General features: G+C 35.3%; 2 protein-coding genes across 5 annotated transcripts; both read right to left on the bottom strand.

The window, feature by feature from the left end:
- Positions 1-515: 515 nt before the first annotated feature.
- On the bottom strand, positions 516-2,205 carry LOC110633806 (extensin-2). The gene is made up of 2 exons (XM_021782575.2): positions 821-2,205; positions 516-716 (listed from the first exon to the last, which is right to left on the bottom strand). Exon 1 carries the CDS (start codon positions 2,126-2,128, stop codon positions 848-850), a length of 1,281 nt encoding a protein of 426 aa, XP_021638267.2. The 5' UTR covers positions 2,129-2,205; the 3' UTR covers positions 516-716; positions 821-847.
- Positions 2,206-3,941: 1,736 nt separating this feature from the next.
- Positions 3,942-21,751, bottom strand: LOC110633863 (xanthine dehydrogenase 1). 4 transcript variants are annotated; one of them, XM_021782658.2, is made up of 14 exons: positions 21,365-21,740; positions 20,277-20,376; positions 20,069-20,177; positions 17,712-19,217; positions 15,335-15,577; positions 14,552-14,866; positions 13,891-14,130; positions 12,787-13,071; positions 12,462-12,683; positions 11,924-12,085; positions 6,030-6,164; positions 5,317-5,553; positions 4,951-5,124; positions 3,942-4,238 (listed from the first exon to the last, which is right to left on the bottom strand). In XM_021782658.2, exons 1-14 carry the CDS (start codon positions 21,504-21,506, stop codon positions 3,996-3,998), a joined length of 4,113 nt encoding a protein of 1,370 aa, XP_021638350.2. In that variant the 5' UTR covers positions 21,507-21,740; the 3' UTR covers positions 3,942-3,995. The 4 variants fall into 4 exon arrangements, with proteins under 4 accessions (XP_021638350.2, XP_021638355.2, XP_057988797.1 ...); XM_021782663.2 differs by lacking the exons at positions 3,942-4,238; positions 4,951-5,124; positions 5,317-5,553; positions 6,030-6,164 and adding exons at positions 6,514-8,438; positions 9,517-9,550 and having other exon boundaries at positions 21,365-21,750; XM_058132814.1 differs by lacking the exons at positions 3,942-4,238; positions 4,951-5,124; positions 5,317-5,553; positions 6,030-6,164 and adding exons at positions 8,790-9,022; positions 9,517-9,550 and having other exon boundaries at positions 21,365-21,749.
- Positions 21,752-24,492: the final 2,741 nt, after the last annotated feature.

Here is a 24,492-nt window from a genome sequence, read left to right as displayed (position 1 = left end):
AAAAATAAAAAAAATATGTAAATTAAAAGTATAATAAAAAGAAAAAGGAAAAAAGGTTCAATTAAGATAAAAATATTATATATATTATTCAATTATTATAATTTTTTTTATCAATAGAAAACTTGTTAAAATTAATGAAATTATTGAACAAATTAATAAAATTAAATAGATTAACTAAAACTGACAATATATAAAAAAAGATTTGAACAATTTATCAATAGATGAGTTTAATATTTTTAATTAAATTTATTGCTAAAATTAAAAATAATGTAAAAAAATTATGATTAAATTAATAAAATTAAAAAGTTTAATTAAAATTAATAATTGAAATAAAGATTTTGATTTTTTTTATCATTTAGCCTATTATTAAACTAAAGATTAAAGTCAATTTTTATAAGCCAAATTTACTAATAAAATATCAGGAAAAACTTGATTAACAAAACAATTTGAATCTAAAGGGAGAAAAAAAAAGTATCCTTTTTATTTGGAATGTCTCCAGATGAACTAATGAAATCTAACGAAAACAAAAACAATACTTCATCTTCATGTATATGATCGTGACAAGAAAAAAATATATATATGGGAAACACAGCTGAGTATCTGCTCTATGCAGCTTCTTTGTATTGTATGAGATAAAATGAACGAAGGCGAACCCCAAGAATTATCAGACCACGTACGTCTTGATCGGGCAATTATTCTCTTCATTAATTTGTAAACTACAATGCAAAACAATAACCTTCATCATCACGATGACACTGGCCGGGGGATGTATAGAGAAAACTATAAGTGCAAGATGAAGCATATAGAAAATTATACTCACATGAATTAAAATTAAGCTTTCTTTTGCTTAGTAAACAACAGGTGGTGGAGGAGAGTAGTAGTGATATACTGGAGGAGGTGGGGATGGAGAAGGAGGTGGTGTAGACTTGTAGTAATAAGGAGATGGAGGAGAAGGAGATGGTGGAGGAGGGGACTTGTAATAGTAAGGTGGTGGAGAGGATGGTGATGGTGATAGTGGTGGTGGTGACTTATAATAATAAGGTGGTGGTGGTGATGGAGATGGCGGAGGTGGGGACATGTAATAGTATGGAGGTGGAGGAGATGGTGATGGTGGTGGTGGTGACTTGTAATAGTAAGGTGGCGGTGGTGATGGTGAAGGTGGAGGTGGGGACTTATAGTAGTATGTGGGTGGAGGGGATGGTGATGGTGGAGGTGGGGACTTATAGTAGGGCGGAGGGGATGGTGATGGTGAAGGTGGAGACTTGTAATAGGAAGGCGGGGGTGGTGAGGGAGATGGTGGAGGTGGAGACTTATAGTAGTATGGAGGTGGGGATGGTGATGGTGGAGGTGGGGACTTGTAATAGTAAGGTGGGGGTGGTGATGGAGATGGTGAAGGTGGGGACTTGTAGTAGTATGGAGGTGGAGGTGAAGGAGATGGTGGAGGTGGGGATTTATAGAGATAAGGAGGAGGGGGAGAAGGTGATGGAGGTGGAGGAGACTTGTAGTAGTATGGAGGTGGAGGTGAAGGAGAGGGTGGAGGTGGGGATTTATAGACATAAGGAGGAGGTGGTGATGGTGATGGAGGTGGAGGAGACTTGTAGACATATGGAGGAGGTGGTGGAGGTGGGGATTTATAGACGTAAGGAGGAGGGGGTGATGGTGATGGTGGTGGAGGTGGAGGAGACTTGTAGACATATGGAGGAGGTGGTGAAGGTGATGGAGGTGGAGGAGACTTGTAGACATATGGAGGAGGTGGTGAAGGAGATGGTGGAGGTGGGGATTTATAGGCATAAGGAGGAGGGTGTGATGGTGATGGAGGTGGTGGAGACTTGTAGACATATGGGGGAGGTGGTGAAGGAGATGGTGGAGGTGGGGATTTATAAGCGTAAGGAGGAGGGGGTGACGGTGATGGAGGTGGAGGAGACTTGTAGACATATGGAGGAGGTGGTGAAGGTGATGGTGGAGGTGGGGATTTATACGCATAAGGAGGAGCAGGAGACGGTGATGGAGGTTGTGGTGAAGGAGAATAAGGCTCGTAATCTGCAGTTACCATATTGGCCATCAAGCTTAATGCCAAGGCATATACAAGGCATGGCCAAACGTAGGAGTTGGCCATGTTCCGCGACATTTTCTGAACTAAGTTCCACAGTCTTGGGATTGCTATGCCTTAGGGATCCAAAGATCTGTCGGGTGTTGATATTAAAACTAAGTTCTTGCAGTTTATATAGCAATAATCTCCTTGATCAATACCTAACGATTGATTATTTAATTACTTTTGCAATAAATTATTCCATTTTTCTTGCACTTTATTGTTAAGAATGGGATTCCACTATCCTCTACATGCCTCTCATTAATTTTACGCGTTCATTGAGCTTGAAAGAGTCAAAATGATTTGATGCCTCTTCAACATTAATATTTATGTGTTTTGTTTCAATATTGATGTGGGAAGTATTCCAAATTATTTGGGACCTGGTCGAAACTTACATTGCAGCTTAATTAGAATTAAAAAAAAAAAAAAACTAACAATAAAATGATAGATTTGGTCTATCATGAGTTTTGAAAACAGTTGTAACATTATTAAGTAGAAGTTGTTGCAAGATGCAAATTGAAGTTAATTCCTTTTTCACATCTAATTGATAGTAAGATTAGGAAAATTAGTAATGGTATTGGGAGTTGTTGAAGGATTACATATATTTTGTATCAAGTAGTTATCATGATTTAAAAACCATGGAAATTCTCTTCATTCCGTATGGATTAGTTGGGGCAGCCTCTGAATAGGTCCTCCTGAAAATTTATTGGAATTGCAAGGTTTCTCTATTTTATATTATATGAATGAATGCTTCAAAAATGGCAACTTCTTCTGCCTACAGAGGTTGACATTCATGAATGTCACAAATACAATTAAGCATCCTCCATTTAATTGGTCATTTCTTGCCTAATTTTCTTTTTAGTTTTGAATTTGTATAATTCATGAAAAATTCTTCTTATGAACCCAAAATGCAAATACATAAATTTTCTCTATTTTATATATGAATTCTAACATATATAAAATATTTTATTTTCTATTTGGATCATGATTTGCCATAGTTTCATAAATATGGTTCAATTTTTCTCATTATTTAGGAAGATTATTCTTGAAAAATGATAATTTTATGATATAATTTCTTACTTACCATTTTATCACAGATTTTCAAACTACCAATTTAATGGCTTAAGATGATTTAATGATTTTGTATTTCTACTTTATCCTTGTACAATTTATACACATTTTCTTTATTATAGAGTATTTTTTATTAATTAAAATAAATTAAATAAAATATATTTGTAAGACATAGTTAGTAAAAAATAAAAAAAAAGTCTTCAATTATTTTTATGATAACATTATTTATAAATTTATATTCTATTTAAATAAATATTTTTAAACCATTTATATATTTAGTAATCGTCATATTTATTTTACCATACCATATTATCTAACCAAATTAACTAATTTTGTACTATATCCTTTTTCTAAATATATTAACAATAAAACAATATCACATATACGTTACGATAATATACTATAATTTATTATGTTATATTTAATTTAAACAGAGTTAAATTCATAATATACCGTATTTAGGAAAAAAAAATTTCTTTATTATTTTCCTCTCAAATTACTGGCTGGATTATTAAGAGAAATAACGCTCTGAACATATATCTTCGTCTATGATCAATGAAAATTCACTGCTGGACCTTATGATTAAAACATTTAAATACATCACTAGGTCAACAGTCGGCATCAATTACTTCAATTTTTTCTCAAAAGTCGGCAATTGGATCACGAGATTTTTGAGGGATTGAAGTTTTATTTAAAATAATAATTTTCAGAACTAAAACGTAATTGAAGTACTTTAGAATCTAAGTATGCTATAATTTAAAACATCATAGACTGAAATATAGTAATGAAATTCATAATTTTATATAGAGCATGCAAATGATGGAACAGTAACACATTAAACACTCAGCTTGGGACGGTAATCGGAGTTTATAAATGGTGCTGTGAATTCATCTAAGCAGGCCATTCGGATCCGTTCAGGTGTTGCCGGATTATCAAGGGGAAACCACTCGTGATGCCCAACTTCTGTTCTTGCAGCCATAATGGCATCTTTGATGGCGAAAAAGACGGCTGAAGCAAGAAAAAATGGAGGCTCACCAACAGCTTTAGATGAATGGATGGCCTTTACGTTTGGATGGCCCTGCCAATTACATTGAAACCAATCAGGAAAATTACAACCTAATGTTAAAGCCATAATTTAAGTGATCAAATGTATGGAAGAACTGCAAGTTTAGGTAGAAACAACGCAAGTCTAATCATTGGAACTCATCCAATAGAACAAGAACTAACACATAATCTGCTATATTTAATTTATTACATAGTATGTTATCATTTTAACATAAAGAAAAAACTTTATAAAGAATGAAAATTTAGTGTTCTCCCTACTTCCCATCTCTTCCCACAACAGTCGGTAAACATTGAGGCCCTCGAAAGGAAATATCACGTGTTGGGTTATAATAAAACATAAATCCATTACCCCTGCATCTTCGACTACCTTGTAGATCTCTGCAGTACCTATTTTATCTCTAATGAGTGATTTAGGTTTTCATGGAAAAAAATACAGTTTTGGATAGTAATTTCTAATTGAAAACACGTCAGGTTTTTGTGATCATTTAGACTAAGCAATTTGCTTACATCAATGCCCAAGTACATGATTATGAAGTTTCAAAAATTGGAAAGCCTCGCTTCTAATTTTGTTTTCTAGTTTCAGCTCAATTTAATGTATTTTGGAGAATGTAATGATGACAACATATCTAAATAACCAACAATCAGGGGGAGTTAAAGAGTGAAACCAAACCTTCAAGACTTGAAAGTTTCCCAAGCATTTAAAAGGCAGTTGATATAGAGCATACCTTTAGAAGCGACACGCTCAATTTGAATGGAACATCATTTATGGAAGGAATCTTGTAACTTCCAGGTCCACAAGTATACAAGCAACCAGGTGGTATCCACTTATGAGCTGAATCTCCCCACTTTAGTTCTTCCAAGGCTACCCATCCCAAACCTTGTATAAATGCTCCTTCAATCTGAATTGCGTTGAAGCATACAGCAAAACGTCACAAATAAACTTCCCCATGATTGCTCAAGTCAAAAAGCAGTTTGGTTGATGCATTAATTTTGCAGTGATTTGGATTAAAGCATTAGGATATTAGACAATATCATTTATAAGTTCAATGAACTTTATAGCCAAAAAGAAAAGTAACAGAAAGAAATGGCACCTGTCCAACATCAATGGCTGGATTGAGCGAATATCCAAGATCCAAGATAATATTTGCTGCCCTGGTGTGGAAATCTCCAGTCAATGTGTCAATTTCAACCTCAGCAAAGGCAGCCCCATAGGTGAAGTACCTAAATGGGTTTCCCTTTCCAGTTCTCCAGTCAAAGCCAATCTCAGGTGTGATGTAAAATCCATGAGCAGAAAGGTCTATTCGCTGAATGTAGCATGCACTTGCCAGCTGCAAACAATTTAAAACACAATTTAAATTAACCACCATATATAACTCGCGATAACATAGGAACTCACAAGGAATAAAGGCAAGGAGTAACATTTCAAGAATATATAAGACAATAGATAACCTATTGAAAGGCTATAAAAGGAGTTTTATCATGAACTAAATTGCTTCCAAATTTTCCCCGAAAAAATTAGCAAGACAACTTTTTGCTTTTTATGATTATGAAATCCCAAAAATTTAGAAAATACTTGACAATGTTATCTTGCTAACTAGAAATGGTTACATTTCCATTTAAGCAATAAGCATCGGGATCTCACATATAAACATACTTAGGTCTTTTTATAGTTGATTTCTAATCAGAGTATCAGTCTATCAGACACTAAGTTACATCTTGAACACATAAAAAGGTGAAACCAAGCTTTTGCATTTAAAGGATAAATACAGATATTTTTATGCAGAAATCATGAGAATACACCCACCTCAGCAAATGAGCTGAAATTATGTTTGGAAGCAACAGGCTCCATCCGTGCCTTTATCTGCTCACAGGCGTCCAATACTGCTGCTCCATACATATCAGAGCTTGCTGAAGCTGCTGTTGGTGATGCGTTAGGTACCTGTAGGGATTTGAATATTCTTTAGACAATATTTTGAGAATTCAAGGGCAAGATTAAGGGTTATTCCTTTAGAATATTAACTGATTTGATAGGAAACAAAAAATAAATTGCAGAATAGGTATCAGCAATTTGACTATTTAACCACATGCACAGAGGATTACATCAGCACATGAGAATGCAATAAGAGAACTTAAGATAAACAAACCCACATTAATACGTAATATTTTACAATTTAGCTGCAGAAACTCAGGCTAAAGTTCAATGGATGAGCAATCTTTCTTAATTTTAAAATATATCATCCATGTTTTGCCGAGATTGACAAGTGTGCGAAAATAGAACAGAAAAAGAATATTGAGAATAATTGAAAAGCTTGATTATTCCTTCAAGTCAATGGTGTCAATTTATAATATGTACAGGACAACTAAATAGGAAATACAATCCTAATTAAATACGTAATTATAGTCATGATTCTAGCACCTAAATATATTCACACAATCACTACAGATACACATGTCCTAGCTATTTATGGTACATATCTTAACACTTCCCCTCAAGCTGGAGCGTACAAATCATATGCTCTAAGCTTGTTACAAATATATTCAATCCGAGAGCCTCTGAGAGATTTTGTCAGGATGTCTGCTAATTGGTCATTTGAGCTAACAAAGTTAATGGCAATACACCCAAATTCAATCTTTTGTCTGATGAAATGACAATCTAGCTCTATATGTTTCGTTCTCTCGTAAAACACTGGATTAGAGACAATGTGAAGTGCAGCTTGATTGTCACAGATTAGCTGCATTTGTTCAAGTTCCCCATACTTCAACTCTTGAAGAAGTTATTTCAGCCATATAAGTTCACAAGTTGCCAAAGCCATAGCTCAATATTCTGCTTCTGCACTTGACCTAGCAACCACATCTTGCTTCTTACTTTTCCAAGAAATCAAATTACCTCCAATCATAATGCAATATCCTGAAGTAGACCATCTGTCTGAAGGAGAACCTGCCCAATCTGCATCTGAGTAACCAATAATCTGTGAATGACCCCTGTCTTCATATAATAGGACTTGTCCTGGAGCTCTTTTAATATATCTAAGTATCCGAATAACTGCATCCCAATGACTATTACATGATGCTTGAAGGAACTGACTGACTACACTTACAGCAAATGAGATGTTTGGGCGTGTGATTGTAAGATAATTGAGTTTTCCAACCAATCTTCGGTATCTAACAGGATCCTCCAATGGCTCCCCCTGTCTAGGAACAAGTTTGACATTTGGATCCATAGGAGTATCTGCGTGTCTACAGTCTAACATGCCCGTCTCTGTCAGTATATCCAAAGCATATTTCCTTTGAGAAATGGCGATACCTGTCTTGGATTGTGCCACTTCAATCCCCAAGAAATACTTTAGCTTCCCAAGATTCTTAGTCTGAAAATGACTGGACAAGTGTTGTTTGAGTTTTGAGATCCCAACATGATCATTTCCTGTAATAACAATGTCATCAACATAAAAAAACGAGATAAATGCACTTATCATGGCCATTATGGTGGAAAAATACTGAATGGTCAACTTCACTCTGAGACATTCCAAATTGTTGGACTACAGTATTGAACCGTCCAAATCATGTTCTTGGAGATTGTTTCAAGCCATATAAAGAACGCCGTAGGCGACATACCAAACCAGACCCCCCCTGAGCAACAAATCCTGGTGATTGCTCCATATAAACTTCCTCAGCTAGCTTGCCATATAAAAAGGCATTTTTGATATCCAGTTGATGAAGTGGCCAGTGATGGATGGCAGCTAAGGAAATAAGAAGGCGAACCGAGACAATCTTAATCACAGGAGAGAAGATATCACTGTAATCGAGGCAAAAGATCTGAGTATAGCCCTTTGCAACAAGGCGAGCTTTAAGTCTATCAATCTGGCCATCAGGCCTCACCTTGACTCTATAAACCCATCGACAACCAACAGTAGATTTGCCCTTCGGTAGTGGCACCAAATCCCAAGTGCCATAGTTATAGAGAGCAGTCATCTCTTCAACCATTGCATTACACCATCCTCGATGTTTCAAAGCTTCTTTAACAGTCTTAGGTACAGATACATTAGACAAAGTGGTGACAAAAGCATAGCAGGAAGAAGACAAACGATGATAACTCACAAAATTATAAATAGGATGAGGATTTCGAGACGAACGAATACCCTTTCGGATGGCAATGGGAGGAGTAGCATCGTCTGTTGAAGGCGAGACCGGAATAGGTGAGGAGCAAGTGTTGTACCTGTATCAAGCAAAGGAGCATCAATGATATTAGTGGGAGGATGAGGACGACATGAGTAGACGTGTAATGGTGGTGGACTGATTGGTGGTGGAGGAAGAGTAGGAACTGGTAAGATAGTGGGAATAAAAACCTTGGATGCGGTGTTGGAGGAAAAATAGGGAGATGTTTCAAAGAAAGTTACATCAGCTGACACAAAGTATTTATTTGTAAGTGGATTGTAGCATTTGTAACCTTTTTGAAGTCTAGAATATCCCAAAAAGACATTTTATTGATTTGAACTAAAATTTGTCTTTGCCAGGAGTGTGATCATGAACAAAACAAATACAACCAAATACACGCAGGGACAACTGATGGGCATCTTGGTCGGGAAACAAAATGAAATGAGGACTCTGATTCTGCAAAACAGAAGAAGGCATTCGGTTAATTGGGTAACAAGCAGTAAGAATAGCATCTCTCCAAAAACGAAGAGGAACATTATGGTGAACAAGTAAAGTGCGGGCAGTCTCAACTAAATGACGATTCTTTCATTCGGCAACCCCATTTTGTTGAGAGGTATAAGCACATGAAGTTTGGTGAGTAATACCCTGAGAAGATAAGAAATGAGTAAAGGGAGTAGACAAATATTCTTTTGCATTGTCACTACAAAGTATTTTAATAGAAACACCAAATTGATTACGTATTTCAGTAGAGAATTTTTGAAATATAGAGAATAATTCAGAACAAGTCTTCATTAAAAATAATCAAGTGCAACGAGAATAATCATCAACAAAAGTAACAAAATAATGAAATTCCAAAGTTGTACTGACACGACTTGGACCCCAAATATTCGAATGGACAATTTCAAACATGGGCTTAGCCCTATTATTGACTCGATTGGGAAAGGAAACACGACTTTGTTTCCCAAGTTGACAGGACTCACATTCAAAAGAAGATAAACTAGAAAGACTAGGAACTAATTTTTGCAATTTGGCAAGACTCGAATGACCCAGACGATTGTTAAGAAGATCAGCAGAAGTGGTAGAGGCAAGAGCAACTGGAGAATTTGAAGAAGAAAGATGGTACAACTCTTGTGACTCACATCCTACTCCAATCATCTTCCCCGTACAACGGTCCTGCACAACAACAGAGTTAGCTGTAAAGATGACAGAACAATTGAGATTTTTCGTCAATTTACTAATGAAGATTAAATTATATGAGCATTCTGGAGTGAACAATTTTAGTCAATTTACTAATGAAGATTAAATTATATGAGCATTCTGGAGTGAACAAAATTGTGGTTAAAGGAATAGATGGAAAGATTTTTAATTCTCCTATGGCCTTAACTAAAGTTTGTGAATCATTAGCCAAAGTAACTTTAGACAAACTGGAGGAAAAACTAGAGATGAAAAAAGACTTTTGCTACCAGATATATGATCAGAAGCACCAGAGTCTAGGATCTATGGACCAGTGAGTGAAGACTGTGTTAGACAAGCAAAGAAATTACCAGAATGAGCACTGCTAGAAGATTGTTGTTTGGTTGTTTGATATTGCAAATACTCATTGTAATCAACTCCAGTTAATATGATAGAATTTGACACCTGATCCTTTCCATCAAGTAATAGAAGAATACAATTTTCACGGAATTGAGCCATATGAGCAGTTGATTGGCCCACATTATTTGACTGAATGCGTGGTGGTCGACTATGAAGGGCCCAACAAGTGTCTCGAGTGTGATTACTCTTATCACAATAAGTGCAATGGAGCCTTTTACCCTTGCAACTCTGATAAGTACCCTGTCTCGGTTAGTTTCCACTTTGTGCAACTAAAACTGAAGATTCAATTCCGGAAAAATTATTCTTATTGAGTGAGATGCGTAGAAGCCTGGCAGACATATCCTCTAGAGTGGGAATAACCGGACTAGTTAATATCTAGTCTCTAACAGAATCAAGGTCAGGTCTTAGCCCAATCAATGCCAAAACCATAAAGAACCTATCCCGCTGTTGCTTAGAAATATTATCAGTACATGGCATGATAGAATTAAATTCATCTTTCAGTGATTCAACTTGTCCCAAATAACTAGACATATCTTGTTGATTTTGCTGCAGATGAACCATATCTGATACTACTTTATAAATACGTTGCACATCATTTGTATATAAGGTTTTCGCCTTAGTCTAGACTTTGCAACAGGTTTTACAAGAATGAAAAATATTAAGTAATTTTGGGTCTAGAGAATGCCACAAGAGACTACATAATTGAACATCAATCTTAGTCCAATTAGCTCTATTTGTTAAAGCTATATCTATGGCATTTTTAACCAAGTGGTCATCATACCCCTGCCCAATAAACCATAATTCCACCGATGCAGCCCAAGACATATAATTTTGACTTCCTACTAATTTAACAGCAGTAATAGCTGGTGAATTACTAATGGAAGAAAATATGGGTTTGAGAATCTCATAACCTATGTTGGATATGGGTGTGAGAATCTCAAAACCTGTGTTGGAGGCTGTATTGGAGGACTCCTCAATCTCAGACATGTTAGCAAGAGAAGCACACTGAAATGTTGCTCAGAAATACGTCAGAAAAGCCTACTGTATGAAGAGGCAGTGACAAAAAAGTGAGAAACAGGTGACGTGACCAGCATGGTTGAGGCTGATCCTGGGCTGGGTAATCCACTAAGCTAGGCTGTGACAGCCATGGACTCCTAGAAAGTGAGCAGAAAAAGTGGGAAAGTTCCTCCCTATGAGGACTTTGTTTCAAATTTCAAATCAGACCCACCGAGGGCTCTGATACCATGTGAGAAAATAGAACATAAGAAGAATATTGAGAATGATTGAAGAGCTTGATTATTCCCTCAAGCCAATGGTGTCAATTTATAATCTGTACAGGACAACTAAATAGGAAATATATTCCTAATTAAATACGTAATTATAGTCACGATTCCAGCACCTAAATATATTCACACAATCACTACAGATACACATATCCTAGCTATTTATGGTACATATCTTAACAACAAGCATAGAGAGAAGCGAAAAGAAAAGCTAAAGAATATCTACAAAAGCACCAGAAAATGTTTTTACAAATATTTCAAAACACTGGGAAAAAAAAAATCTTGCTACCTTAAATTATATATTTGTTGAAAATGCTCTCTCCTGTAAGTTCTTTTACATTACCAATACTTATAAAATGCACTTGAGATGTTATTGATCTAGATCCAGCCATGATGGCAATTCCAGTTACATCATTCTCATTTATCTCTCACCCTAGTCCATGTGCCCTTACACAACTATCAGGTAAGTCCTTTGCAAAACCCAAACCCAACATCTAATGCAACAGGCTATATTGAACTCCTCTAACATCTATATAACAGTTATAAACTTATAATCAATGCAAAAGCCATGCTAGTGAAAATGTGGTATTCATATGATGGATTCTCTACAGAATAATTTAGCATAAAATGGAACAACATCAAGTTCCAGGTTGGAAAATAGCTTTAATACCTTGTCAGTGCTTGTCTCTGATATGAACACAGAACTGAGAGGGATATTAAAGGCAGAAGCAGCAACTTGAGCTACTTTTGTGTGTAAACCTTGCCCCATCTCAACTCCTCCATGTGTAACTAAAACAGTTCCATCTGTATAAACATGAACCAGAGCACCTGCCTACAATCATTAAGAAGAGATGCACACATTCAGTATAACGTTTCTTTTGTGGAGGACCAATGCAAAAGGATGACATTTGAAGAATACATGATTCAAGGGCTTTGCAGGACGAAAGTTTAGTGCTTTTTTTTTTTTAAATTGATTATGGCCTAGTCCACATTGAATTTTTGCCTTGAGAGTACACTTCACTATCAAATAAGATTACAGTTTGTCATGCTGTCCTTAGTTATATTTGGAACTCTGTTTTGGACTCATAATTCACAGCTAATGATCTGCAGAACAAATAAGCTAAAAAGTTGCAAGCTAGACTATTAGACTAAAGACACACAAACCCATATTGTAGAACCTACTTCAGCAATACTATTTCAAGGATTACCTGGTTCATCAGCTTTGTTGTAAATGATATGCCAAATTTCGTTGGAACCATAGCAACACCACGCTTCTTCCAGCGATTATGAAGATTAAATTGGTTAGTGTCTTCACGAGCCTTTAAAAGGTTGCAAGATAACTTCAGTTCATTCCAGAGCTGGGTCAGTGTACAGTATTGAAGTTGTTGTCCATAATGCATTACAGATCCATCACCTTGGAAATTGATTTCCTGAAAATATTTTGATTACATAAAAATATAACGAGTGAAAATTAAGCTCAGAAATTATCAATCACAGGTAAAATGAATCAATTAACCAGTTCATATTACTCACCCTTATCTCTTCTGGGCTTTTGTTAAGTTCTACAGCAATTCTTTGAATCCAATTCTCAGTTATAAGCATCCCTTGAGGGCCCCCAAATCCTCGGAAGGCAGTGTGACTAGGAAAATTGGTAAAGCAGACCCTTCCCAGTATTCTGATATTTGGTATCTCATAGACATTGTCAGAATGAAACATGGCACGTTCAAGAACAGCTAGAGATAGGTCCAGAGAATTCCCAGCATTATTGTAGATTTTAAGATCCACGGCAAGGACTTTTCCCTCATTTGTAAATCCAACCTACATGATGTAATTCTCATCAATCATGAATTCTGATCCATCATTTTTATATCCAAAGAAGCAGAAAGAAACATAAATTCACTGAATTAAAAAAAAAGTAAAAAAAAAAAAAAGGAAACAGCATTGGTAAATTCAGTTCAAGATACACATGAAGAATATAGTTTCTCTCCTTCTTCCTCTTCTTTTCAGTTTCTTCCTTTGAACAAAGAAGTAAACCTGTTCCATATTCACCTCCTCTTCCCACCCTCCATCTCACTTTCTGTTCTTTTTGAATCAAGATTATGATTGCGCAGTAATAAAGAACCTAGATTATTACAATATTATCTGATTCACTAGATACAAAAACATCAAATAACACTCTTCTTTCTAACTAGTCTACATTTAGAGCACAGAAAAAATTCAAATGTTGGAAAATTATACAGAAAACCTCTGCATCACTGTCTGAACTCACAATGGCTGCCATGAAGCTTCCAAATGACCTCAAGTTGAGGTGAAAAAAATAAATAAATAAAATAAAATAAAATGGCTTTCTAAAGCTCATGCCCAATGCACATATGCATAGCTCTCTTAGTTTGATGGACTTTCTCAACAAAGATGCCACTGAAGGTTAAATCAACACTCAGAAACAGCATTGCCAGGGAATCCAGAAAATGTCATTAAGGGTTAGATGTAGTTTTCACTCATATATTGTACAATATCATATTGCAAAAACCACCTTGTAGGTTACCAAGCAGTCTTGCAGAGCAAAACATAAAAAACAAAATTATAGTACACAGATACACATCATAACCCAATTTTTTTAAGCTCCATAAAGGATACCTTGTACTTTCCAAGAAAGCTATGGCGCTGCCCAGTAATCATCATGTCTATATCTCTGTCTAAAATGATTTTCACTGGCCGATTCAATAGATATGATGGGACAGAAGCCGCAGCAGCAAGAAAAGCTGATCTTGTCTCCTTTCCACCAAATCCACCACCAATTCTTTTGGTTTTACAAACAACTTTTGACATTGGAAGGCCAAGAACATGAGCCACATACTTCTGGTGCTTCTGAGGTGCCTGCACACAGAGAATAACATCAAGACACTTCAATAAATATATATAATAAAAAAAAAGCTGTTTGATATCAACTTTAGTTCACATGAAAATTGGAGTAGCGATGCAGACAAAGAGACTCAAAAAGCAGCAAGATAAAAGATTAAGAAATTATATAATTTTGATCTAGATTCGGCTAAAGATGCAAATTTAAACATCCATCAATAGATGAGAGCGAATAATTGTCTGCTTATCCACTGGTAACTGTCAGCCGTAGGTACGTAAGAATCACTCACGTAAGCCCAGATCAATCACTTATTGAAGGACTAAACCACAATCCAAAATCGGTCATTTTAGCCTAGATATGTTGCAATTGTGGACATGACTCAAAAAACTATAAGAAATTAAAACAATAGATTGATAAATTTGAAAGGTAATAACTTACTTGGGTAGATGAAATCATATGAACTTCATTACCGCTATCCATTGTCCAAACCAAACTACCCTGTGGCTCCAAGTAAAAGTGTTCCTGACCTCCCACTTGAACTTCCCCCTCTATGATTTTGTCACATTGACCAGATTGAAAACAGTGTTCGACATCACCCTTTTTCAAATACTTCTCCGAGTTAGGATGGTAACTGTCAGCATCGATGGCTTCCTTTATAGATAATATTGCTGGAAGTTCTTCATACTCCACACAAACTTTTCTTGCTGCTATTTTTGCATTTTCATGTGTATCTGCAACAACCACTCCTATAACCTACAGAAACCATAGGTGTGACTGTTTGGACAAGAAAGAAAAAAAAAATGAAATCATTCTATGGAACCTCCACGATTTTCAAACTTTTACTGTAAAAGAGTCTAGTCCAATAATAAAAGTCTTAAGCTCACAGTCAAGAAGAAAGTTGAAAGACTGAGAAAGTGAGAATAGCCACTTCATGCAAAAATATTAAAAGGGCTCCTCTCGAAAATTTCTTCTTGTACGACCATGAGTGGGTTGTGGCTAGGCCATTTTTAAATAATTACTATCAATTATGATTCAGAAACCAAAATGCTATCACAACTCAAAAGTCCACTCACAAAGACTGATATTTGGTTTCAATTGTTTTATTCAATGCATTAAATGCTTTCCCATTCCTGCATCTCTAGATACAGCATTAGTTAACATGGTTATTGAGAAAAAGAAATGAACAAAAGCTCAAGTAACAACATAGAGCGAGTTTCTTACCTGGCCTACACAAGTGACAAATTCTGAAGCAAACAGCTCCTCATCATCAATCACTGGGCCAATGTGATTATCGCCTGGAACATCTTTGGCTAAAAATATGCCTGCAAATCCAGGTGAAGACTTGGCTTCCAAATCATCTATCTTAACAATTCGAGCATGAGGTTTTTTGCTCAATACTAAAGCAGCATGCAGACCATTAGAAGTCATTGGGGCATCATCAGCATATTCTGCCTCCCCTGTAACCTAGAGAATAACATATGTGAATAAGTTTACAAAGATACTTATTTCAAGGCACAAAAAAACTAAGGTTTCATTAGTATTATGAAATTTGAAACAAAAGGAGATTTACACCTGTAAAGGATAAGAAGAAAAGCACAGTTCAAACAAATATTAAAGAATGATTTTCAAATTAGACCTTTGTGGATTATTTAAAATTAATCCTTAAAGATGTTTCCACCCATGCCTTGAATCTAATTCCTGTTCATGAATCTAATCCACAAAAAGAAGCATATGCATTTAAGCAAAGTTCAAGTAATTTAAACTATAAAAAATAAAAAATAAACAAAAAAAAGTGCCAAATCAACAACAAGAATCAACTTAACATCAAATTATGCAGTTGCATATGAGCCTAACATAGAAAAAGAGTTATCTTGTCACATATCCAACGATGCTTAGTGTTCAAGTGCTTAGAGGTGTGCACAACATCAAGAAATTATGCCAACAAAAAGTGCAGAGAAATGCTATTTTAACAGTCCAATACCATAGGAAGGAAACATCATAGCCATACTCAACTCAACCAACCCTTAATCCAGCGCTAGTTGAAGTTGACTATATGAATCCATTTTCTCCATTCAACCTGGTTTAGGGCTTAATCTCAGAAACTATTAGGGCTTAATCTCAGAAACTATCTCTACATTTTGTATCCTTACCAAGAGATTTTAGAATATGAAACCTCAAAGTCCAGCAGTTTTAGCTTTCATTTTTATGGCTATGAACACTGCGCTCAGAAAGCAATGTGTTATGAAGCAATGTCAGAACAACAAGAGGCCTTAAATTTTCAAAGCCTCAAGGTAACAACAGATTAAATTATGAAACAAGAGATAAGTCAACCGCAGGAGACTAATGGTCAACAAAAATCAGCTGCTGCTCCAACAACAGAATATAAAGAATACTTCACACATGCTTCAACAATTATGAATTTATTTTTCCCCTTCCCTTTCCCTACCCTACCCTACCCCACTTTTTTACTAAGTGAAAATTATAGAAGTACTCTAGAGCTTGGTGCATGATGTTTACGGATGATATTGTTCTGATAGATGAGACGCGAGAAGGAGTCAATAGAAATCTAGAGCTTTGGAGAAGCACTCTAGAGTCAAAGGGCTTTAAGTTAAGTAGAACGAAGACAGAATACATGCATTGCAAGTTCAGTGAAGGCCAAACTGGTGATAGGGAAGGAGTTAGTTTGGATGGAGTGGTACTGTCCCAAAGTAATCACTTTAAATATCTCGGCTCAGTCCTTCAAGTAGATGGGGGATGTGAGGAGGATGTTAGTCATAGGATTAAAGCCGGATGGTTGAAGTGGAGACGTGCCACGGGAGTTTTATGTGATCGCAAGATTCCCAATAAGTTGAAAGGAAAATTTTATCGTACAGCCATACGACCGGCTATGTTATATGGTAGTGAGTGTTAGGCATTGAAGGAGTCGTATGCGTCTAAGATAAGAGTTGCAGAGATGAGAATGTTAAGGTGGATGAGTGGCCATACTAGACTAGATAAAGTCCGTAATGAGAGTATTAGAGAAAAGGTAGGAGTGGTACCAATTGAGGATAAGTTGAGAGAAGGGAGATTAAGGTGGTTTGGTCATGTGAAGCGTAGACATACGGAGGCTCCAGTTAGACAAGTAGAGCACATTAGGTTAGAGGATAGAAAGAAAAAAAGGAGTAGACCTAAATTGACTTGGAGGAGAGTAGTACAACATGACCTAGAAGCATTACAAATTTTTGAGGATTTAACCCAAAATCGTTTAGAGTGGAGAAAGCGAATCCATATAGCCGACCCCAAATTTTTGGGATAAAGGCTTAATTTAGTTGAGTTGAGTTGAGTTGAAAATTATAGATCAAACTCCCTCAAAGTGAATATAAGACTCTATAAATTCCAGAACCCTCCTGACCACAGCAGCATGTGGTTCAACTTTGCAAGAAACTCTGACATGAATCTATATGAGCCCCATGCTAACAATTCCTTCAGAAGCATGGTTTAGAATAAGAATCATTTTCTTCTTCATGCTACATATGAGCATATACCCAGGAAAAGAATGCAATATCAGCAAACTACAATTGTTTAGTTAATTTATATGTTACTGCTCTGAGTAATGTACCTGAAGTCTTGATGAGAGATGAACCTCAGGAGAACCAACAGCTGTCCCGTGTTTTCTAATTTCATAGTCCTGACTTCCCACAACTGATGGCCGACAGAATGGTCGTACAGCAGACAAATGGGATAATGGTATACTTCCGATAGATTTCTTCCCATCCATCTGATTTGAAACCCACAGGAAAAATTTGAAGAAGAAACTAAGAGTCAAAGATTTCCGAAACTCAACCATCCCACCAGGAGCATCTTCCTTTAGCAAGACATCAGTTTCTAGCACTTTCAAAGCACCCTTCAAAAGTTCCTGATTCCAATTCTTCCCAATGAGAAATTCTTTGGATTTTATTGCAGACAATGAGAGAGGAGCTACACCACCATAAACAATTGATGCATCTGAAACCACCCACTGTTCACCTTTTTCCTCAAGAAAGACACACATTCCAGCATTCACAATTGCAATATCATCATCCCTCCTATGGGCCAGCTTAAATTCTTTCACATACTCAAAAGGCCTAGTCCATGGTAAGAATATTGAGAGTAAAACTTCATCACTAGCAAGATCCACCTTCCGATAACCTAGGAAGAAATTTTCTGCCAGAGTTGTTCTAACGTTGCCTCTGCAATCAATGATATGAAACTTTGCTCTTGCAGCCATCCAGAGAGGGTTTAAGTCTGATATTGGACTAGCTGTACATATATTTCCCCCAACAGAAGCAACATTTTTTATCTGTGTCCCAGCAAACCATTTTAGTTGTTCAATAAAGGCCTCACATGAAGATGTTTCATGAGCAGCCCGTTCATTTACAACCTTTCTGAGCATTTGCACGAATTCAGTCAGTCTTACTGCAGCACCAATCTCTAAGCCGTCATCCTTGACATTCAAGACATTGAGTTCAGGCACATGTGCAACGGATATCAAAACCTGATACTGGATTCTCTTCAACCTCATCTCTATTCCAACCTCAGTATTGCCTATCAATAATTTTGCTTCGGGGTATTTAGCTTTTAACTCGAGCAAATGTTGGAGGTGCAATGGTCGATACCACTTAAGCCCTCCAAATCCACTTAACCTTAAGGGGTTTAATTTCCTCAAAAACAACTCAGGGGGGAAAATAAGCTCTTTGTCTGTATATGTACTCCCATTTACCTCACTATAAGAGATGGGTTCAAAACCATCACCACAACCTATACTTTGTTTGTGGTTGCCGGGACCAATTACAGTTTGAGATTTACATGAACATGGTTTACCGGTTGAGAGGCACACAAATTCACCTCCTTGATTGTTTAATGTAGAATTACCAGTGTATAACGCATCATTACTTTTTGCGAAAACCCGAAATGCATCAACAATTGGCCTGTAACCAGTGCAACGGCACAAATTTCCAGCAAGGCATTCTTCAATTTGCTCTTCTGTGGGCGGTGTTTGGCTTGACCTTAATAGTGCATACATTGACATGATAAACCCAGGAGTACAGAATCCACACTGGGAGCCATGAGAGCGTGCCAATGATTCCTGGAGAACATTAAGGAAAAGCATGCGTACTTGACAATCTAATTAACGCAATTTTCATGCCTTAGAAGATAGCAAAAGCAAGAAGATAGCAAAAGCAAGACAGACTTGGGAACTGTCTCATAACTTGATTAATCACTTAAAATTAACCTGTCACCAATTTTTCACAAAATTAATTTTAAGAACTTAATTTTTTCAATGCATTAGATGATATTTTTGTTTTCAGCACTTAAATTTCAAATATCACTATGCTAAGTAAAAAGCTCAATTTAATGTTTAAACAAATGATACTTCTTTCTCAACCATCACCATCATTTTCACAATGGCTGTTACATACCACTACAACTATCATTATCAATATCATTAATATCACCACCACTGTTGGTGGCACCAACACAACAACAACTATCATCACCACCACCATTGTTACTTATCTACCCAAATCAGCAGCAGCAGCACCACCACCACCACCACCACAAATGATAAGAAGCACCATCACTTACTGTCTCAACCATTTTATAATTTTTAATTTGTTTCTATATTTCGATAATATGCTTAAATTCACAACTTACTTTCAATTATTAAACTTTAACAGTTACTAATTAAGTACTAGTATCCCAGTTCGATTACATCTCTTAAATATTCAGAATTATAAATTTTCAGCCATTGACAAAAAATAAAGCAGGAAAAATTCTCTAGTAGATGCATTACGGGCAAGAAATTCAACCCAGCAAAATATGTCTGCATTAGCTGGTACCAAACAATAACAATAAACAGAAATCTTTTGGAATTATTCAAAAGATTCATGGCAGTAGTAATAAACAGCAAATAGAACATGAAAGTAACATTATTACTTGAAGTGGATGCAAACCATTTTTGTGGTTCCCAACTCCCTCCACTGTAATTACATGCATCCCTTCTACAGAATAGACAGGAGCCAAGCATGCATTGACAGCATAATGCCTATCAAAAGATTTTCAAGGCAAAGTACTACACATTAATGCTAAGGCACACTAGAATTCTGGAAAATTATGTAAATTAAAGCGAGAGAGAGAGACTCACACACATTTCTTCAAGCTTTTGTCATAATGAGAAACCATAACAGTGCAAGCACCACAACCACCTTCGCCACAGCCTAGTTTTGTCCCCACCAAACCAATATCTGTTTTAACCCCAGCCCCAAACCACCATCCCCCAAACACCCCCCAAGAAAAATAAATAATAGTTAGGTTCTGAAAGTAAAAGAAAATATGAACATGAGCAATACAAGACAAACTAGTATGTAAAAAATGGAATTTAACATATCATTTCTTCCATTTATGTCTCTTAGCAACCAAACACAGCGTTACCTTAATCATATATTAAACAATGCTCAAGCACAAGCTTATACTATCAATTATTTCTTGAATAACAGAAAACTAAGAACCCAGCAATTAAGCAATCTTACATATGCGCAAGCGGGTTATATAAGTTGACTTTGATTAAATTGACAAAAAGATAACTGATTGACTGATTGACGAAGTATAAGCCCATCTAAGTGATGATCCCCATGAAATTATTGAAAGTCAAACAATTTTCGCTAACACAATAGAATAATTGATTTGCTGGTTACACCTAAAATCAAATAAAAATTTGAGATTCAAACGTCTCTCTTTTTCCCTTTGATTTTATAAATTAATGGGTTTTTCCTCAATCAAACACTATCGTGAAGCATATTCAAATTGTAAAACTATGCTTCAAGGACCTACATAAGATGAACTTAGTTTAGGACTGCTAAGATTCGAAACTGTGTATTCATAGCGTTTCCTTTTTCACGTACTTTCTAAGAGGCCAAACACATCAATTATTGTAAACCCAATTCATTTCACAAGCTGGAGAAAGAAATAAATTATTTGTAAACCTAATTCATTTCACAAGCAGGAGAAAGAAACACTCGTTAATCGATCAATCGTCGGTTGAGCCCAACCTACGTGTCATTAAACAAGCCAAGAACAGCCAAAATTGTTCTCCTTTATCACACTCGGCAATACTTTCAAAAACTAAGCGTCACCCAGATATGTAATAAAACACCTATTAAGATGAGTCAACTCTAAAAAACTCCGTCCGTGCCTTTTCCCCCTACCCAACAAAACAAACTTCAACATGGTTACCTCTAAGATACTCGAGAAGAGTCAAGTGAGCCAACCCATCAGGCAACACTCTTCGAACTCCATTAACGTACAAGATTGCCTCCTTCGCTGCCTCCTCTTCAATCTGTTCCACTGCTAGTCCTTCGTTCTTCAAGGACCCCATTAAAAGTTTCCTTTCTGACGCCACCAACTCCACCGGCAAATAATATCGCACTGTTTACCAATAAATCAGCAAAGACGCTAGAATCCTAGGACGGTAAAAATCTCATATCTTGATCCTGAGGATTCTGTTGCGTCTGATAAGTTATTTTTTGTTTATTCTACAAATTTATATACCTCTTGAGCATTCAACGCGAACGCCCCTGCCTATAGTTGAAGCGCAGAAAGTGACAAATCTCTTATCCAACAGTCTTTACTTTCCATAGCTGAACACTTTCTAAATACGAAAGCGATTTCTTTTGCACCATCTTTTTAATGCCAAAAATATATATATACACATAAATATAAATAAATAAAGCCATTTGTTACGTCACTATCTTTCACAGTATCTCATTTTAAATATATTAATAACAAACCGATCGATGTGTAGTATGAGTAATTTCGTATTTTTATTTAGAGATGGTAATTGATTAAATTTTTAAAAATATTTAGTTTGACTGTATCTTATTAAGATAGTTTTAAATTGTATATAATTAAATTTAAGATAAATTTAAATTTAAAAAATAATATTATGATAAATTTTAATTTTATTTATTGGGTATTTATTATTTAATTTATTTATATAAATATTTAATTAAATATAAAATATATTAAAATATAATTTAAATATTTTTATAAAATTATTAAATTTTTAAAATTTAAATTATTAATAAAAATAATTTTTTAAGTAGATTATTAATTAAAATATATAAAATTAAATGAATTTAAATATTTTTATAGTAACAATAATAATTATATTTAGTATAAATTCAAATAATTAAAAATAAATTTTAATTGAGTTTGAGATAAGTTCATCTAATTCGAATAAAATAATTTTGTGATTACTTATCAGGAAGTCCTATCACTTTAAATGAGGTAAGTGCTCAAAAAATAAAAATATATATTACTTGAGTTCACTTTTATTATTACTTTTTTTTAAATTATTTTATTTAAAATTATTTATTATTTAAAAAAATAAGGTGTATTAATTAATTCTTTTAAATTTTATTTATATATTTATTGAACACAATAATTATTTTTATAATTTTTTATAATTATTTTATTATCTTCCTTTTCTCATAATTAATTAAAATAAAAAATAATTTAATTAAATAATGAAAAATTTTATTATAAAATAATCTAAATAAAGGAACCTTATGCATGTCAAAGGAAGGGAAGTAGCTTTGAAGGTTAGAATGAAATTTGGGATCTGAGGAGACACCAAATTAAGGATTTTAGGGAGAAAATTTTCTCTTAGCCACCGTTCAAAGAGAGAAACAATAAGAGAGAGATATAGCATCAGCTTCAACAAGCTTTGCTTCGCTCGAAATCGCGAACTTGAGACGAGGAGAAACATGAAGCTTCACCGCCACTGTTCCTCTTTTCTCGTCATTGATAGCACCTCAGGAAGCTCTCCAGGCATTATGCAGCCCGCATAATTCAACATATATTTTTTTTATTATTAGTCATTTGGCTTCCTTCGAACTCAAAAGACGACTCTACCATTGAATTTAGCCTGGGGTGAAGACATTCATTATTATTATTAAATTTCAATTTGCTCACACTCATGTCCCTTACACTCCATTAATTTTTGTTAAATAATGTAATAAAATTAAATTAAATTAAATTAAATTATGAGGTTTCAATTAAGAAATATATCTAATTTTTAAATCTAATTTTTGGTGATAACTGTCACGACCCAACTTATAGGCCGGATCTTCTCTAAGACCTGGGTTGTTATAAAGCCTCCGAGACTCGCAGTAAGCCTTATTGTTCTCAGACCCACGACCAAACTTACAATTTAGGCCCAATATGCATATAAAATAATTTAAATTAAACTATTATAATTTTATTTCGAACCAACTTAACCCTGTAATTATAAGAAACTAAAATTAGGGGAGCCCAGCTCAACCCTGTTACATCATTTACAAACAATTTAAAACTCATAAAAAAAATTTTCATTTGTTAATACAAAAACTTAAATTCATGCAGTCCCTGACAGAATTAATGCTACTACTAGCACATGCGGAGTTCTAAATTATAAATTTAGATAATAATAATACAGTTAAGTAATTTTTTCATAACCTGTGAGGAAATGAACATGTTATTCTGAAAAATGTCTCATCCTGTAACTTGAAAAAATATGGTGAACAGGAGTGAGTGTTCGACTCAAAGAATAAAATATCAATTTTAACTACAATTTCTATGGCTATCTAAAGCTAATGCATCCTAAGGAGTGGAATGCAATACTATCAAAATTTTCATACACATCACATCATAACAGCAAAAAGGCAATTTATAACACTCACACACCTAACAATGTTAAGCAATATATATATGGGAGCTGATCCCTATACAGCCCTCTTAATCCAACCTCTGCCAGTGAGTGTCTCTCAATCCGGACTTTCGCTTAATAAACTAAATACGGGGTCCCAGCGAATGTCCAATACCATACCACACGCACGCTAACGCACGTACACTGCTCCAAATTACCACAAAAAATATCCATGACACTTCATCAATTATGAATGCAATATAGAACGTACCTAGTGTTTAACTGTATAGATACATATTTATAAGTGATGCATGGGCATGCTTGAACATATAACAATATCGAAATTGTAGTTAAAATTAATATTTTACTCACATACTTAATCGAAGTCATGTGGCGGCTGGGCGGAGGAGAAAGGCTGTCTCGGCTCACTTGACAAATTTTATTGCAATTATTTAATATATTTGACTTGATACAAGCTTGGAAAAGACCAAAGACACCCTAAGTCGTGCCGAAAATCCGGCGGAGTCTTCCCTATACCTAGGACCTATCCAACCTGCAAAAGGGTTCAAAATAAACTTCTATATCCACAAATCTCACATTCACAACTCAATCACATCACATGGCCCCTCTTGGGCCCATCCAACAATCAACAATCACAATGTGAAAAATTACAGTT

Source organism: Hevea brasiliensis, chromosome 13, assembly GCF_030052815.1.
Source record: "Hevea brasiliensis isolate MT/VB/25A 57/8 chromosome 13, ASM3005281v1, whole genome shotgun sequence".
NCBI classification, from domain to species: domain Eukaryota; kingdom Viridiplantae; phylum Streptophyta; class Magnoliopsida; order Malpighiales; family Euphorbiaceae; genus Hevea; species Hevea brasiliensis.
Note: the sequence above shows the minus strand (reverse complement) of the source record. Positions and strands in the feature narration are given on the sequence as shown.

Excerpts from the sequence above, each read along its gene's own strand:
- LOC110633806 (XM_021782575.2), bottom strand. The coding sequence starts at position 2,128 with ATGTCGCGGAACATGGCCAACTCCTACGTTTGGCCATGCCTTGTATAT.
- LOC110633863 (XM_021782658.2), bottom strand. The coding sequence starts at position 21,506 with ATGGGGTCCTTGAAGAACGAAGGACTAGCAGTGGAACAGATTGAAGAG. Across the intron at positions 15,578-17,711 it reads ATCTCTCATCAAGACTTCAG|GTTACAGGGGAGGCAGAATA; the intron begins GTACATTACTCA and ends GTTATTCTCTAG. Across the intron at positions 6,165-11,923 it reads CAGAGACAAGCACTGACAAG|GTACCTAACGCATCACCAAC; the intron begins GTATTAAAGCTA and ends AAATCCCTACAG.